The 17110-nt window shown below is 42.3% G+C and overlaps 1 protein-coding gene and 1 pseudogene across 2 annotated transcripts in view; one reads left to right on the forward strand and one right to left on the reverse strand.

The window, feature by feature from the left end:
* GGNBP2 (gametogenetin binding protein 2) overlaps positions 1-17110 on the forward strand; it is a 51616-nt gene that overhangs the window by 28950 nt on the left and 5556 nt on the right. The window contains exons 6-8 of one of the 2 annotated variants that reach the window (XM_030807994.1): positions 10173-10382; positions 11432-11606; positions 13850-14044. In XM_030807994.1, coding sequence (XP_030663854.1) covers positions 10173-10382; positions 11432-11606; positions 13850-14044 — 580 coding nt within the window. The remainder of the gene's footprint in view (positions 1-10172; positions 10383-11431; positions 11607-13849; positions 14045-17110) is intronic. The other variant, XM_030807995.1, reaches the window with a different exon arrangement.
* On the reverse strand, positions 1994-2885 carry LOC100579797 (annotated as a pseudogene).

Consider the following 17110-nt stretch of genomic DNA (forward strand, 5'->3'; position numbering starts at 1 on the left):
CCAGCCTGGGCAACAAAGTGAGACCCTGTCTCAAAAAACCGTGAAACATAAATTTACCTTTTAAACAGTTTTTAAGTATACATTACAATATTGTTAACTATATGCACATTGTTGTACAACAGATCTCTATAACTTTTTCATCTCAACTGAAACTGTACCCACTGAACAACACCTTTTTTCTCCCCTCACCCCCAGCAACCACAATTCTTCTTTCTGTTTCTGAGTTTAATTATTTTAGATAGCTCTTATAAATGGAATAATGTAGCACTTGAATTTTTGTGATTGGCTTATTTTACTTAGCCATTATCTAAGACAATACTTAGATAATGTCTAAGATTCATCTATGTTGTAGCACATGACAGGATTCCCCTCTAAAAGCTGAATAATGTCACAATACTGTGACATTATTTAAAAATGGTCAGTGTTACAGTATATGTTATACTATTCACTTTTCTTTTTTCTTTTTTTTTTTTTGAGACAGTCTCGCTCTGTTGCCCAGGGAAGAGTGCAGTGGCTTGATCTCGGTTCACTGCAACCTCCGCCTGCCGAGTTCAAGTGATTCTCCTGCCTCAGCCTCCCGAGTAGCTGGCATTACAGGCACACACCACCACACCTGGCTAGTTTTTGTATTTTTAGTAGAGACAGGGTTTCACCATGTTGGTCAGGCTGGTCTCGAACTCCAGACCTCAAGTGATCCACTCGCCTTGGCCTCCCAAAGTGCTGGGATTACTGCACCTGGCTATTCACATTTCTTTATCCATTCATACATTGATGGACATTGAAGGTTGCTCTCACATTTTGCCTATTGTCAATAAATGCTGCAGTGAACATGAGTGTGCAAATATCTCTTCAAAATCCTTGCCATCAGTTCTTTTGGATATATACCTAAAAGTGGGATTCCTGGATCGTATGGTAGTTTTATTTTGAAGAACTTCCGTACCGGTTTCCATAGCAGCTGTACCATTTTGCATTCCTGCCAACGGTGCATAAGGGTTCCAATTTCTTCACATCCTCGATAACACTTGTTATTTGTTGTTGTTGTTTTGATAGTGGTCATTCTAATTGGTTTAAGGTGATATCTCATTGTGTTTTTGATGTGCATTTTCCTGATGATTAGTGATGTTGAGCATCTTTTCATATGCTTGCTGGCCATTTGTATATAATCTCTGGAGAAATGTCTGTTCATGCTTTGCTCATTTATTCATTTACTTTTAAATTATTTTATTTTTTTGAGACAGGGTCTTTGTTGCCCAGCCTGGAGTGCAGTGGCATGATCACGGCTTTGCCCATTTTTAAATTAGGCTATTTTTTTTTTGTGATTGGTTCTTTTTTTTTTTTTTTTTTTGAGACGGAGTCTCACTCTCGCCCAGGCTGGAGTGCAGTGGCGCAGTCTCGGCTCACTGCAAGCTCCGCCTCCCGGGTTCACGCCATTCTCTTGCCTCAGCCTCTCCGAGTAGCTGGGACTACAGGCGCCCACCACCATGCCCGGCTAATTTTTTGTATTTTTAGTAGAGACGGGGTTTCACTGTAGTGGTTCTTTATATTCTGGCTATTAACCCCTTATTCAATATATGGTTTGCAAATATTTTTTCCCATTCTTTGGGTTGCCTTTTTACTCTGTTGATCATCTTTGCTGTGCCGAAGTTTTTAAGGTTAATGTATAGTCATGTGCTACGTGATGACATTTTGGTCAGTGATGGACCACATATATGACAGTAGGCCTGTAAGATTATAATGGAGCATACTGCGTATAGAAAACTGCTGTGTGGCATTGCAGATCAAGTAGAGGAAATGATTAACATTCAGTAATGGTGCTGGGACATTTGGTTTTCCATGTGAAAAAAATATAAATAAAAAATATGTATACTACCTAGGTTTGTCTAAGTACACTCTGATGTTCGCACAGCAACAAAATAGCTAACAATGCATTTCTCAGAATGTGTCCCATTGTTAAGTGACACGACTGTAGTCTTTTTTTTTTTTTTTTCAGGCTTAATTCACTTTATTTTTCTTGTATAAAAACCCTATGTTGTAGCCACAGCTGGAGCCTGGGTCCTCTGCATGGAGACTCTGGTGTGGGTCTTGACGAGGTGGTCAGTGAATTCCTGACAGGAAGACTTGATGAATACAGTCTCCTTCCAGAGGTCGGGGGTCAGTTAGCTGTAGGTCTTAGAGACGGCATCAAAGGTGTCCTTGGTGTAGTTACCCAGGGTGGCAGTGCAGCCCCTGGCTGAGGTGTAGCAGTCATCAATACCAGCCATCATGAGCAGCTTCTTGGGTACAGGCACTGAGACGATGCCAGTGCCTCTGGGCGTAGGGATGAGGCGCACCAGCACAGAGCCGTGGCGGCCTGTCACCTTGCGAGGGATGGTGTGGGGCTTGCTGATCTTGTTCCCCCAGTAGCCTCTGCGCACAGGGACAATAGAGAGCTTGGCCAGGATGATGGCCCCGCGGATGGCAGTGGCCACCTCCTTGGAGCACTTAACACCCAGACCAATGTGGCCATTGTATTCCACGATGGCAACAAACATCTTAAACCTGGTGCACTGGCCGGCATGGGTCTGCTTCTGCACCGGCATAATCTTCAAAACCTCGTCCTTGAGAGAGGCCCCCAGGAAAAAGTTAGTGATCTCAGATTCCTTCATGGGCAGGGAGAAGACATAGATCTCCTCCAGGGACTTGATCTTCATGTGCTTGACCAGGTGGCCCAGCTTGGTGATAGGCATCCACTCCTTATCCTCGGCCTTGCCTCCATGAGCTCTGCGGCCTCAGCCCCGGCCCTGGCCCCGGCCCCGGATACCACTGTCGAAGCCTCCGTGGAAGCTACCGTGTTTCCCCATCCCAGGCGATCCCCACCACCGGCCGCCACCAGCGTCATCCGCCATTTGGTGTTTTCTCAGAGAAGTGTCTATTTTTGTTTTTGTTGTGCATGTGTGCTTTTGGTGTCATAGCCAAGAAATCATCACTTAGTCCAGTGTCATGAAGATTTTCCCCTATGTTTTCTTCTAGTTTTATGGTTTTCCGATGTTAACATTTAGTTTTTAATCCATTGTGTGTTAATTTTTGTATATTTTTGCCCATATTGAAAACTTGAGTGAAATAACATAATTTAATATTATTTGTCAGCATTGTTGCCTCTGTTTACCAAGTGGGCTTAGAGCCTCTAATTAAACATATATTCTTTTTCTTTTTTGAGACAAAGTTTCGCTCTTGTCATGCAGGCTGGAGTGCAGTGGTACGATCTTGGCTCACTGCAACCTCCGCCTCCCGGGTTCAAGCAGTTCTCCTGCCTCGGGGTTGCAATCCTAGTCTCTGATAAAATAGACTTTAAACCAACAAAGATCAAAAGAGACAAAGAAGGCCATTACGTAATGGTAAAGGGATCAATTCAACAAGAAGAGCTAACTATCCTAAATACATATGCACCCAACACAGGAGCACCCAGATTCATAAAACAAGTCCTGAGTGACCTACAAAGGGACTTAAACTCCCACACAATAATAATGGGAGATTTTAATACCCCACTGTCAACATTAGACAGAACAACGAGACAGAACGTTAACAAGGATATCCAGGAATTGAACTCAGCTCTGCACAAAGTGGACCTAATAGACATCTACAGAACTCTCCACCCCAAATCAGCAGAATATACATTTTTTTCAGCACCACACCACACCTATTCCAAAATTGACCACATAGTTGGAAGTCAAGCTCTCCTCAGCAAATGTAAAAGAACAGAAATTATAACAAACTGTCTCTCAGACCACAGTGCAATCAAACTAGAACTCAGGATTAAGAAACTCACTCAAAACCGCTCAACTACATGGAAACTGAACAACCTGCTCCTGAATGACTACTGGGTACATAACGAAATGAAGGCAGAAATAAAGATGTTCTTTGAAACCAACAAGAACAAAGACACAACATACCAGAATCTCCGGGACACATTCAAAGCAGTGTGTAGAGGGAAATTGATAGCACTAAATGCCCACAAGAGAAAGCAGGAAAGATCCAAAATGGACACCCTAACATCACAATTAAAAGAACTGGAAAAGCAAGAGCAAACACATTCAAAAGCTAGCAGAAGGCTAGAAATACCTAAAATCAGAGCAGAACTGAAGGAAAGAGAGACACAAAAAACCCTTCAAAAAATTAATGAATCCAGGAGCTGGTTTTTTGAAAAGATCAACAAAATTGATAGACCACTAGCAAGACTAATAAAGAAGAAAAGAGAGAAGAATCAAATAGATGCAATAAAAAACGAAAAAGGGGATATCACCACTGATCCCACAGAAATACAATCTACCATCAGAGAATACTACAAACACCTCTACGCAAATAAACTAGAAAATCTAGAAGAAATGGATAAATTCCTCGACAAATACACCCTCCCAAGACTAAACCAGGAAGAAGTTGAATCTCTGAATAGACCAATAACAGGCTCTGAAATTGTGGCAATCATCAATAGCTTACCAACCTAAAAGAGTCCAGGACCTGATGGATTCACAGCCGAATTCTACCAGAGGTACAAGGAGGAACTGGTACCATTCCTTCTGAAACTATTCCAATCAATAGAAAAAGAGGGAATCCTCCCTAACACATTTTATGAGGCCAGCATCGTCCTGATACCAAAGCCTGGCAGAGACATAACCAAAAAAGAGAATTTCAGACCAATATCCTTGATGAACATTGATGCAAAAATCCTCAATAAAATACTGGCAAACTGAATCCAGCAGCACATCAAAAAGCTTATACACCGTGATCAAGTGGGCTTCATCCCTGGGATGCAAGGCTGGTTCAACATATGCAAATCAATAAATGTAATCCAGCATATAAACAGAACCAAAGACAAAAACCACATGATTATCTCAATAGATGCAGAAAAGGCCTTTGACAAAATTCAACAACTCTTCATGCTAAAAACTCTCAACAAATTAGGTGTTTTGTTTTTTTTTTTCTTGAGACAGAGTCTCGCTCTGTCGCCCAGGCTGGAGTGTAGTTGCATGATCTCGGCTCACTGCAAGCTCCGCCTCCCGGGTTCACGCCGTTCTCCTGCTCAGCCTCCCAAGTAGCTGGGACAACAGGCACCCGCCACCACGCCCGGCTATTTTTTTTGTATTTTTAGTAGAGATGGGGTTTCACCGTGTTAGCCAGGATGGTCTCAATCTCCTGACGTCATGATCCGCCCGCCTCAGCCTCCCAAAGTGCTGGGATTACATGGGTGAGCCACCGCACCCGGCCATAAATTAGGTATTGATGAGACGTATCTCGAAATAATAAGAGCTATCTATGACAAACCCACAGCCAATATCATACTGAATGGGCAAAAACTGGAAGCATTCCCTTTGAAAACTGGCACAAGACAGGGCTGCCCTCTCTCACCACTCCTATTCAACATAGTGCTGGAAGTTCTGGCCAGGGCAGTCAGGCAGGAGAAGGAAATAAAGGGTATTCAATTAGGAAAAGAGGAAGTCAAATTGTCCCTGTTTGCAAATGACATGATTGTATATCTAGAAAACCCCATTGTCTCAGCCCAAAATCTCCTTAAGCTGATTAGCAACTTCAGCAAAGTCTCAGGATACAAAATCAATGTACAAAAATCACAAGCATTCTTGTACACCAATCACAGACAAACAGCCAAATCATGAGTGAACTCCCATTCACAATTGCTTCAAAGAGAATAAAATACCTAGGAATCCAACTTACAAGAGATGTGAAGGACCTCTTCAAGGAGAGCTACAAACCACTGCTCAATGAAATAAAAGAGGATACAAACAAATGGAAGAACATTCCATCCTCATGGGTTGGAAGAATCAAGATCGTGAAAATGGCCATACTGCCCAAGGTAATTTATAGATTCAGTGCCATCTCCATCAAGTTACCAATGACTTTCTTCACAGAATTGGAAAAAACTACTTTAAAGTTCATATGGAACCAAAAAAGAGCCCGCATCGCCAAGTCAGTCCTAAGCCAAAAGAACAAAGCTGGAGGCATCACGCTACCTGACTTCAAACTATACTACAAGGCTACAGTAACCAAAACAGCATGGTACTGGTACCACAACAGAGACATAGATCAATGGAACAGAACAGAGCCCTCAGAAATAATGCTGCATATCTACAACTATCTGATCTTTGACAAACCTGACAGAAACAAGCAATGGGGAAAGGATTCCCTATTTAATAAATGGTGCTGGGAAAACTGGCTAGCCATATGTAGAAAGCTGAAACTGGATCCCTTCCTTACACCTTATACAAAAATTAATTCAAGATGGATTAAAGACTTACATGTTAGACCTAAAACCATAAAAACCCTAGAAGAAAGCCTAGGCAATACCATTCAGGACATAGGCGTGGGCAAGGACTTCATATCTAAAACACCAAAAGCAATGGCAACAAAAGCCAAAATTGACAAATGGGATCTAATTAAACTAAAGAGCTTCTGTACAGCAAAAGAAACTACCATCAGAGTGAACAGGCAACCTACAGAATGGGAGAAAATTTTTGCAACCTACTCATCTGACAAAGGGCTAATAATCAGAATCTACAATGAACTCAAACAAGTTTACAAGAAAAAAACAACCCCATCAAAAAGTGGGCAAAGGACATGAACAGACACTTCTCAAAAGAAGACATTTATGCAGCCAAAAAACATGAAAAAATGCTCATCATCACTGGCCATCAGAGAAATGCAAATCAAAACCACAATGAGATACCATCTCACACCAGTTAGAATGGCGATCATTAAAAAGTCAGGAAACAACAGGTGCTGGAGAGGATGTGGAGAAATAGGAATACTTTTACACTGTTGGTGGAGCTGTAAACTAGTTCAACCATTGTGGAAGTCAGTGTGGCGATTCCTCAGGGATCTAGAACTAGAAATACCATTTGACCCAGCCATCCCATTACTGGGTATATACCCAAAGGACTATAAATCATGCTGCTATAAAGACCCATGCACACGTATGTTTATTGCGGCACTATTCACAATAGCAAAGAGTTGGAACCAACCCAAATGTCCAACAACGATAGACTGGATTAAGAAAATGTGGCACATATACACCATGGAATACTATGCAGCCATAAAAAATGATGAGTTCATGTCCTTTGTAGGGACATGGATGAAACTGGAAAGCATCATTCTCAGTAAACTATCGCAAGGACAAAAAACCAAACACTGCATGTTCTCACTCATAGGTGGGAATTGAACAATGAGAACTCATGGACACAGGAAGGGGAACATCATACTCCGGGGACTGTTGTGGGTTGGGGGGAGGGGGGAGGGACAGCATTAGGAGATATACCTAATGCTAAATGACGAGTTAATGGGTGCAGCAAACCAACGTGGCACATGTATACATATGTAACAAACCTGCACATTGTGCACATGTACCCTAAAACCTAAAGTATAATAATAATAATAAAAAATTCTCCTGCCTCACCCTCCTGAGTAGCTGGGATTACAGGTGTATGCCACCACATCCGGCTGATTTTTGTGTTTTTAGTAGAGACGGGGTTTCACCATGTTGGCTGGGCTGATCTCGAACTCCTGAGCTCAGATGATCCACCCGCCTCTGCCTCCCAAACTGCCGGGATTACAGACATGAGCCACCGCGCCCAGCCCATATCTTAATTTTAAGAGACATCGTTATCTACTATTGGTCCAGCAAAACGTGTGTGCATGAAACAACAATATGGCAATAGAAGGGTAAATACTATAGTAAGAAGTCTAGGCTGGGCGTGGTGGCTGATGCCTGTAATCCCAACACTCTGGGAAGCTGAGGTGGGGGGATCACTTTGAGGTCAGAAGTTCAAGACCAGACTGGCCAACATCGTGAAACCCCGTCTGCACTAAAAACACAAAAATCAGCCAAGTGTGGTGGTAGGTGCATGTAATCCCAGCTACTCAGGAGTCTGAGGCAGGAGAATCACTTGAACCTGGGGGGCAGGGGTTGCAGTGAGCCAAGATCGCCCCACTGCACTCCAGCCTGGGTGACAGAGTGAAACTCTGTCTAAAAAAAAACACGAAGAAGAGTGTAAATCAGAAGTATTAATAATGGAGACAACTGAAAAGTTTTTTTGTTTTGTTTTGAGACAGAGTTTTTGCTCTTGTTGCCCAGGCTGGAGTGCAGTGGTGCGATCTCGGCTCACTGCAACCTCTGCCTCCGGGGTTCAAGTGATTCTCCTGCCTCTGCCTCCGGAGTAGCTGGGATTACAGGCATGCGCCACCACGCCCAGCTAATTTTTGTATTTTACTAGAGACGAGGTTTTTCTATGTTGGTCAGGCCGGTCTTAAACTCCCAACCTCAGGTGATCTGCCCGCCTTGGCCTCCCAAAGTGCTGAGATTACAGGCGTGAGCAACCACGCCTGGCCAGCTGAAAGATTTTTAAGCTGAGACACAGATAATCAGATTGGTGCTAGAAAAATTATTTTGGTGTAAGAGATGCATCAATGCGAGGAAGAGTGGAAATAGGAAAGTCAGTTAAGAAGTTTAAAAAAAAAAAAAGTGGGCTGGGTGCGGTAGCTCAAGCCTGTAATCTCAGCACTTTGGGAGGCCAAGGTGAGTGGATCACCTGAGGTCAAGAGTTCAAGACCAGCCTGGCCAACTTGGCGAAACCCTGTCTCTACTAAAAAATACAAAAAATTTGCTGGGCGTAGTGGTGGGCGTCTGTAATCCCAGCGACTCGGGAGACTGAGGCAGGAGAATCGCTTGAACCTAGGAGGCAGAGGTTGCAGTGAGCTGCGATGGCGCCACTGCACTCCAGCCTGGGCAACAGAGAAAGACTGTCTCAAAGACAAAACAAAACAAACAAACAAACAACAACAACAAAAAATATATATATATGGCATAGGCAACTTAAACTATGCCAGAGGGAATTGAAAATAGGGACCTACAGGAGAAACAAGAAAGAATGAATACTAGTTGGCTCTACTCAATAGGAAGACCCAGGGAGAAGTTGGAATTAACTCAGATTTCCAGCCTGGGTGACTCTGAATGGCTGTGAATGGCAGTGTTCTTAACAGGGATTGAGAAGGAACATAGGAATAGAACAGCGTTACCCTTGGACAGTGAATTTAAGGTGTTGCCTATTGGATATCTGTCATGTCTTGTCACTTTTCAATACGGGTCTGGCCCTCAGGCAATAGCAGAGATTTGAATGGAGCTGCAGAGTCACAAGTCATCTTTACAGACATGTTAGTTGAAGCCACATGCGTAGATGAGCTCATTTGGGAGATGAATTTAAATCAAAGAGATCAAAATTTCCTTGTTTCACTTAACTAATCTTAGCCAGTTACTCTTATTGTGAGCCTGGCTTTTCCACCTGACCAAGTTCTTCTTGTTCCAGGAATTCAAAGATATTAAACCAGGCTCTATTATTTCTTTCTGATTGATTGATATTTGGTTTCTAAAAGAAATTTTCTTCCTTCTCTGCATTCACAAACTCTTCTATGCTTTTGCCACATTATATACACTTAAGTTTAAACCAGTTTCCATGTATGTTTTGTCTATATTATGTTTGTTATTGAGAAATAGGCATTTTTGGGAAGAAAGAATTTGGCATTTTGCATGTGTAAAAGTGAAAAAAAAAAGAATTTGGCATTTTGGAAATAATCAGAAAATTAAAAAATACATGCACCACTTTCCCATTCTTCTCCCCACCCCAACCCCTACCCCTATCCTCAAATGCTTAGCTAGTGAAATATTAAAATGTTGTAATAGAAATTGGAGTCAAGGTCTACTGGCTGAAGAGACCATCTATTTTCAGAGGCTGGAAGGAGAGAGAACAAACCAATCAAGAGTCATTGGTTTGTTGCCTCTATTGTTTTATTTCTGACCTGTGCAAATAGCTTTTGAAGTGGAGATACGCTAGTTCTTGGCAACTAATACTTTTCTGGGCATGCATTTTATGAAATAATAGGTATGTATCTGCCTCATTCTTTTAGGCTATGTGTTTCTCTAGTTTAAAAATAATTTGCCAATGAAGGTCTATCTGTATTTATGCAATCCCTAAATTTGTATTTACCTTATATGCGTATATTTTAAATGTGTGTATGGAGGCTTTTTTTGGATGCTGTAGATGGAGAGAGTGCCATCATTTAGTACACTGTTATATGCCACAAGAAATAATTGCACAGTCAGTTCTTAATTTTGAGGTTTTTCTTTTCAACAGGTTTTGCACTGATTGCAAAAATAAAGTCCTCCGAGCATACAATATCCTTATTGGTGAACTTGACTGCAGCAAAGAAAAGGGCTACTGTGCTGCACTTTATGAAGGCTTGCGGTGCTGTCCACATGAACGACACATACATGTTTGCTGTGAAACAGACTTCATTGCACATCTTTTGGGTCGTGCTGAGCCAGAGTTCGCAGGAGGGTATGAGTATGTAATTTGCTAGAATGGGCTATCTAGCGCTTTGCTTCATTTTATTACTGAAAGTTTATTTTCATCACCTTCTGCCTCAGTACATATGATATATGTATAAACTACAGTATGCCTGTAAAGATTTTGCTTCTCTTTAAAGTATGCATTTCTTAATTGACTGAAAATAGGGAAAAACTGTTCTCTGGTGTTTGGTTCAGTCCTCTGCTAGTTCTTGCTTGAAGGGAGGCAGGTGTTTTTGGCTTTCGTTGTTACAGACTATCATTTTCATTTGAAAATGATTAGAAGGGATTTTTCTCCCCCTATCCATGCATTATCGTGTGTAAATTTTATTCACAATAATGGTTTTCGCATAAGTCAGATCTTTGCAGTAGGGGATTAAGAAATGCCTTATTGAATGTAATTCATGAACTGTGTATATTTTATTATTACTACATAGAAATCTAAAGTATTATCTCTGGCTTTGTTGTAAAAATAAAATCAGATGATGATGTTAATGGAATAAATCAAATTCATTTCCTTTTGTATTTAGGGTATCAACTCTCATTTGAGTGCCTACTTTCTGCTAGAATACAAAGGCCTGTTTTATCGCCAAAGTTCTGTGAACACTTGTAAAGACTGGCCTGGTGGAGGACTCTTGCCCATGATGAATCACTTTGGCATTGCCTTTCTCCATTCCTCCTCAAAAAAAAAAACCTAATGAAGGAAAAAATGTTTTGCTATAATTGGAAAGTAAAAGGAACTGTTGTGTCCACTGTGAGCTGGACACTTATATGTGATTGCTTTGTGCCCTAAAACCCATCTTTTTAGAGCCAGTTCCTGAATTACTTTATTTTTAGCAATACGAGGACTAAATTCTACTTGCATGTGTATTTCTCATTGGTTGTAGACATGCATGCTTGTATAGCAACATATACATTGAGTGTAAATGTGTTACTGTCTTGTTACTAGGTAAGCATGTTGTGTTTAAAACCTGAACTTGCAGCTGTGTTATCCATCTTTTACTGTTTCAGTTAAAGGTATTAGTGTGTGATTATTCCCTTTTATAGGCGAAGAGAAAGGCATGCAAAGACAATAGATATAGCTCAAGAAGAAGTTCTGACCTGCTTGGGAATTCATCTTTATGAAAGACTGCATCGAATCTGGCAAAAACTACGGGCAGAAGAGCAGACATGGCAGATGCTTTTCTATCTTGGTGTTGATGCTTTACGCAAGAGTTTTGAGGTAAGAACAGTGGGCTGTTCCAGTATCTAAGATTGCTTAGTCACGTTATTGGACTGAATCTTAATGTAAGCCACCAGTGCCTAAAAGGACTGTCCATCACTGATAGAGCTTCATGGCTTTGGCTGGATATCGTTACATGGCTTTGGGTTGGAGTGGGGATGGTCTAGGGAACTGGGATTTAGAAGAAGTTGATGGATTTAAAAAAATGTTTTTAATCCTGTTACTTTGCCAGCTTTAGTTTTTAGACTTTCTCAGAGTAGAAAACTGAAGGTGTTTAACAAGATGCTGCTATGAAACCTAACTAGTGAGGCTGGGCATGGTGGCTCATGCCTGTAATCCCAGCACTTTGGGAGGACGAGGCAGGTGGATCACCTGAGGTCAGGAGTTTGAGAACAGCCTGACCAATATGATGAAACCCCATCTCTACTAAAAATACAAAAATTAGCTGGGCGTGGTGGTGGGTGCCTGTAATCCTAGCTACTTGGGAGGCTGAGACAGGAGAATTGCTTGAACCCAGGAGGTGGAGGTTGCAGTAAGCCAAGATCACATGACTGCACTCCAGCCTGGGCAACAAGAGCAAAACTCCGTCTCAAAAAAGAAAAAAACTAGCATAACTAGTGAAAAGTTAAATGCAGCCAAGGATTAAGCAGGAAATGTTAAAACCGTTAGTGAGTTTCATTTTGCCTGCTAATGTCCAATAGTATGAAGTAAATGCTGTGCGAATGCCATGGTATAAGGACTACTTTTCTTTCTTTTCTTTTCTTTTTTTTTTTTTTTTTTTTTTTTGAGACGGAGCCTCGCTCTGTTACCCAGGCTGGAGTGCAGTGGCATGATCTTGGCTCACTGCAAGCTCCACCTCCTGGGTTCACGCCATTCTCCTGCCTCAGCCTCCCGAGTAGCTGGGACTGCAGGCACCTGCCACCACGCTCGGCTAATTTTTTGTATATTTTTAGTAGAGACGGAGTTTTACCATGTTAGTTAGGATGGTCTCAATCTCCTGACCTCGTGATCCGCCGCCCGCCTTGGCCTCTCAAAGTGCTGGGATTACAGGCATAAGCCACCACGCCCGGCCCTTACTCTTTTTCTCTTTGTATTTTTGTACCTTCAGAGACTAGACCATCTTAATCAAGTTAAATAGTTTTTTCACTATGTGAAGAAATGGTATGTTTACTTTTGTTGTGTTAAAATTCTGAAATTTAGGCCAGGTATGGTGTCTCACGCCTGTAATCCCAGCACTTCGGGAGGCCAAGGTGGGCAGATCACTTGAGGCCAGGAGTTGGAGACCAACCTGGCCATGATGGCGAAACCCTGTCTCTACTAAATATACAAAAATCAGGCCGGGCGCGGTGGCTCAAGCCTGTAATCCCAGCACTTTGGGAGGCCGAGGCGGGCGGATCACAAGGTCAGGAGATCGAGACCATCCTGGCTAACAGGGTGAAACCCTGTCTCTACTAAAAATACAAAAAATTAGCCGGGCGTGTTGGCGGGCGCCTGTAGTCCCTACTCGGGAGGCTGAGGCAGGAGAATGGCGTGAACCCCGGGAGGCGAAGCTTGCAGTGAGCCAAGATCGCGCCACTGCACTCCAGCCTGGGGGACAGAGCAAGACTCCGTCTCAAAAAAAAAAAAAAAAAAAAATATATATATATATATATATATATATATATATACAAAAATCAGCCAGTGTGGTGGCACATGCCTGTGGTCTCAGCTACTTGAGAGGCCAAGGCAGGAGAATCGCTTGAACTTGGGTGGTAGAGGTTGCAGTGAACTGAGATGGTGCCACTGTACTCCAGCCTGGGTGACAGAGCGAGACTCTGTCTCAAAAAAAAAAATTCTGAAATTTAAAACTAGAATCTTGCTGGTTTGGAATAGGAGTTTGTATATTACTGTAGAAAACAAAGGGACCAGGCACGGTGGCTCACGCCTGTAATCCCAGCACTTTGGGAGGCTGTGGCGGGCGGATCACGAGGTCAGGAGATTGAGCCCATCCTGGCTAACATGGTGAAACCCCGTCTCTACTAAAAAATACAAAAAATTAGCCGGGCGTGGTGGCGGGCACCTGTAGTCCCAGCTACTCGGGAGGCTGAGGCAGGAGAATGGCATGAACCCAGGAGGCGGAGCTTGCAGTGAGCCGAGATCACGCCACTGCACTCCAGCCTGGGCGACAGAGCAAGACTCCGCCTCAAAAAAAAAAGAAAAGAAGTTCTGTCCAATATTCACCCTCAACCTTATTTTTATAATAGATGACCGTGGAAAAAGTACAGGGTATTAGCAGATTGGAACAACTTTGTGAGGAATTTTCAGAAGAGGAACGAGTAAGAGAACTCAAGCAAGAAAAGAAACGCCAAAAACGGAAGAATAGACGAAAAAATAAGTGTGTGTGTGATATTCCTACTCCCTTACAAACAGCAGATGAAAAGGAAGTAAGCCAAGAGAAGGTAATATTTCTTAATATCAACTCTTAAGTGTGTATGTATTGCTTGTAGATAGAAGTACAGGCCAGGTGTGGTGGCTCACGCCTGTAGTCCCAGCACTTTGGGAGGCCCAGGGTGGAGGGATCACTTGAGCTTAGGAGTTTGGGACCAGCCTGGGCAAGATAGTGAGATCTCTATTTATTTTATTTTTTTAATAAAAAAAAGTACAGTCGTCCCTTGGTATCTGTGGGGTTTGATTCCAGGACTTCCTATAGATACCAAAATCTGCAGATGTGCAAGTCCCTGGTGTAAAATGGTATAATATTTGCATATAGTCTGTGCATATCCTCCTTATACTTTTATTTCTGAGACAGGGTCTCACTCTGTCACCCAGACTGGAGTGCAGTGGCACAACCATGGCTCACTGCAGCGTTCTCCCAGGCTCATGTCATCTTCCCACCTCAGCTTCCCAAGTAGCTGGAACTATAGGCATACCCCACCAGGCCCATCTAATATTTTGTGTTTTTTGTAGAGATGGCGTTTCACCATGTTGTTCAGGCTGGTCTCCAGCTTGTGGGCTCAAGCAATTCTCCCACCTCAGCCTCCCAAAATGCTACAATTACAGGCATGAACCACCGTGCCTGGCCTCTTGTATTCTTAAATTATCTCTAAATTATAATACCTAATGCAATGTAAAAGCTATGTAAGGCTGGGCATGGTGGCTCACGCCTGTAATTCCAGCTACTTGGGAGGCTGAGGCATGAGAATTTCTTGAACCCAGGAGGCAAAGGTTGCAGTGAGCCGAGATCCCGCCACTGCAGTCCAGCCTGGGCGACAGAGTGAAACTCTCTCAAAATAAATAGAAACTGTTTAAATAGTTGTTATACTGTATTGTTTAGAAAATAAGGACAAGAAAAAAGTCTGTATATGTTCAGTACAGATACAGGTTGATTTTTTTCCCCCCAAATATTTTCGATTCTTGGTTGAATTTATGGATGCAGAACCCACAGGTATGGAGGGTTAACTGTATGGCTTTTTGCTAGATTTGGGCATTTTTACTGTGCTTTTCCAGATGTGAGCTCCTGCAGTTTTTATATCAGCTCTTTTTCCTACTGTAGTCTGTATAAGCCAGAATTTTAATGTCATGTCTATATTTTATTAAGACAATGTTGAGTAATTATCTCTTTACCTGACTTTAATGTACTGTTAGATCAAAGTTAAAATACAGAAAGCCACCTCTGTGCATGACCTAGAGCAGTTCTCAAGTTTTTGGTCTTAGGATCCCTTTATATTCTTAAAAATTAAGGCACTCAATGAGCTTTTGTTTATGTGGGTTATACTTACCAATATTTACTGTATTAGAAATTAAATGATAAATTTTAAACTACTCCTTCAAAAATAATGTTTACTATTTTTTCAAAAATAACTTTTCTAAATAAAATGAGAGTGAGAAGAATGGTATTATACTATATATATTTTTTGCAAATATCTTTAATGTTCATCTTAAAAGGAATAAGCTATTTTTTTTTTTTTTGAGACAGAGTCTTGCTCTGTTGCCAGGCTGGAGTGCAGTGGCTTGATCTCGGCTCACTGCAGCCTCCGCCTCCCGGGTTCAAGCAATTCTCCTGCCTCAGCCACCCAAGTAGCTGGGGCTACAGGCGTGTGCCACCATGCCTGGGGCTAATTTTTGTATTTTTAGTAGAGACAGGGTTTCACCATGTTGGCCAGGATGGCCTTGATCTCTTGACCTCGTGATCCACCCGCCTCAGCCTCCCAAAGTGCTGGGATTACAGGTGTGAGCCACCACGCCTGACGGAATAAGCTAGATTCTTATATCTGCTTCTGCATTCAATCTGTTTTCATTTATTGGCTTGGTTGAAGCATATGAGGAAAGTCTAGTCTCACACAGATATTATATGGTAGGAAAAGTATTTTATTTTGGAGACAGAGTCGTGCTCTGTCACCCGTGCTGGATTGCAGTGGCACGATCTTGGTTCACCATAACCTCCTCCTCCTGGGTTCAAGGGATTTTTGTGCCTCAGCCTCCCAAGTAGCTGGGACTACAGGCGCCTACCACCATGCCCAGCTAATTTTTTTTGTATTTTTAGTAGAGATGGGGTTTTGCCATGTTGCCCAGGCTGGTCTCGAACTCCTGAGCTTAGGCAGTCTGCCCGCTTCTGCCTCCCAAAGTGCTGGAATTACAGGAGTAAGCCACTGTGCCTGGCTGGGAGCAGTATTTTAATATAAACCTTTTCAGATAGTTGTGGATATTCTTCAATACTACATTTTGACCAGTGGTAGTTTCTAAAAGATTCATTGCAATATGGAATCTGGCACCTTATCAATGACCTTTTTGTACTCTGTTAAATTAGAATCCGTTGGACTATATTGGACTTTGAATAGATCTTTTACTCATGCGTTGTTTTGTAACATCATGCATTGGAATTTATTTCAAAGTTCACTGAATTATGCAGGTCAGAAAAGTCCAAGTATTAGGAAGCTTCAAGTTCATAGTACTGCTGGTTGCAAGGCCAAAATTCTGATTGTTGTTTCAATGTTTGAGTTTTATCATTGACAACAGTTGTTGTTCATTGTTTCCCTTGAAGTAACAGATTGACTTCATTCATTTTTGAGAAAATGCCTGCTAAATATCCAAGTGTCTCAGTTTGTCTCTCATTTATTCTTTCAAGTGAACTTGATGTTCCAGGAAAAAAGTTCAGCTTGCACCTCAAAAAGTTGCACAAGTACGTTTCCTTGAGACAGCTGCAACAGAAGTGCTTTGAGCATACTTCCCATTTGTCACATACTTTTTTTTTTTTTTGAGACGGAGTCTCACTCTGTCGCCCACACAGGAGTGCAGTGGTGTGATCTTGACTCACTGCAGGCTCTGCCATCCGGGTTCAAGCAATTCTCCTGCCTCAGCCTCCTGAGTAGCTGGGATTACAGGCGCCTGCCACCTTGCCCGGCTAATTTTTGTATTTTTAGTGGAGACGGGGTCTCACCATCTTGGCTAGGCTGGTTTTGAACTCCTGACCTCAAGTGATCCACCTGCTTCGGCCTCCCATAGTGCTGGGATTACAGGCATGAGCC

Source organism: Nomascus leucogenys, unplaced genomic scaffold (assembly GCF_006542625.1).
Source record: "Nomascus leucogenys isolate Asia unplaced genomic scaffold, Asia_NLE_v1 Super-Scaffold_258, whole genome shotgun sequence".
In the NCBI taxonomy this organism is placed as follows: domain Eukaryota; kingdom Metazoa; phylum Chordata; class Mammalia; order Primates; family Hylobatidae; genus Nomascus; species Nomascus leucogenys.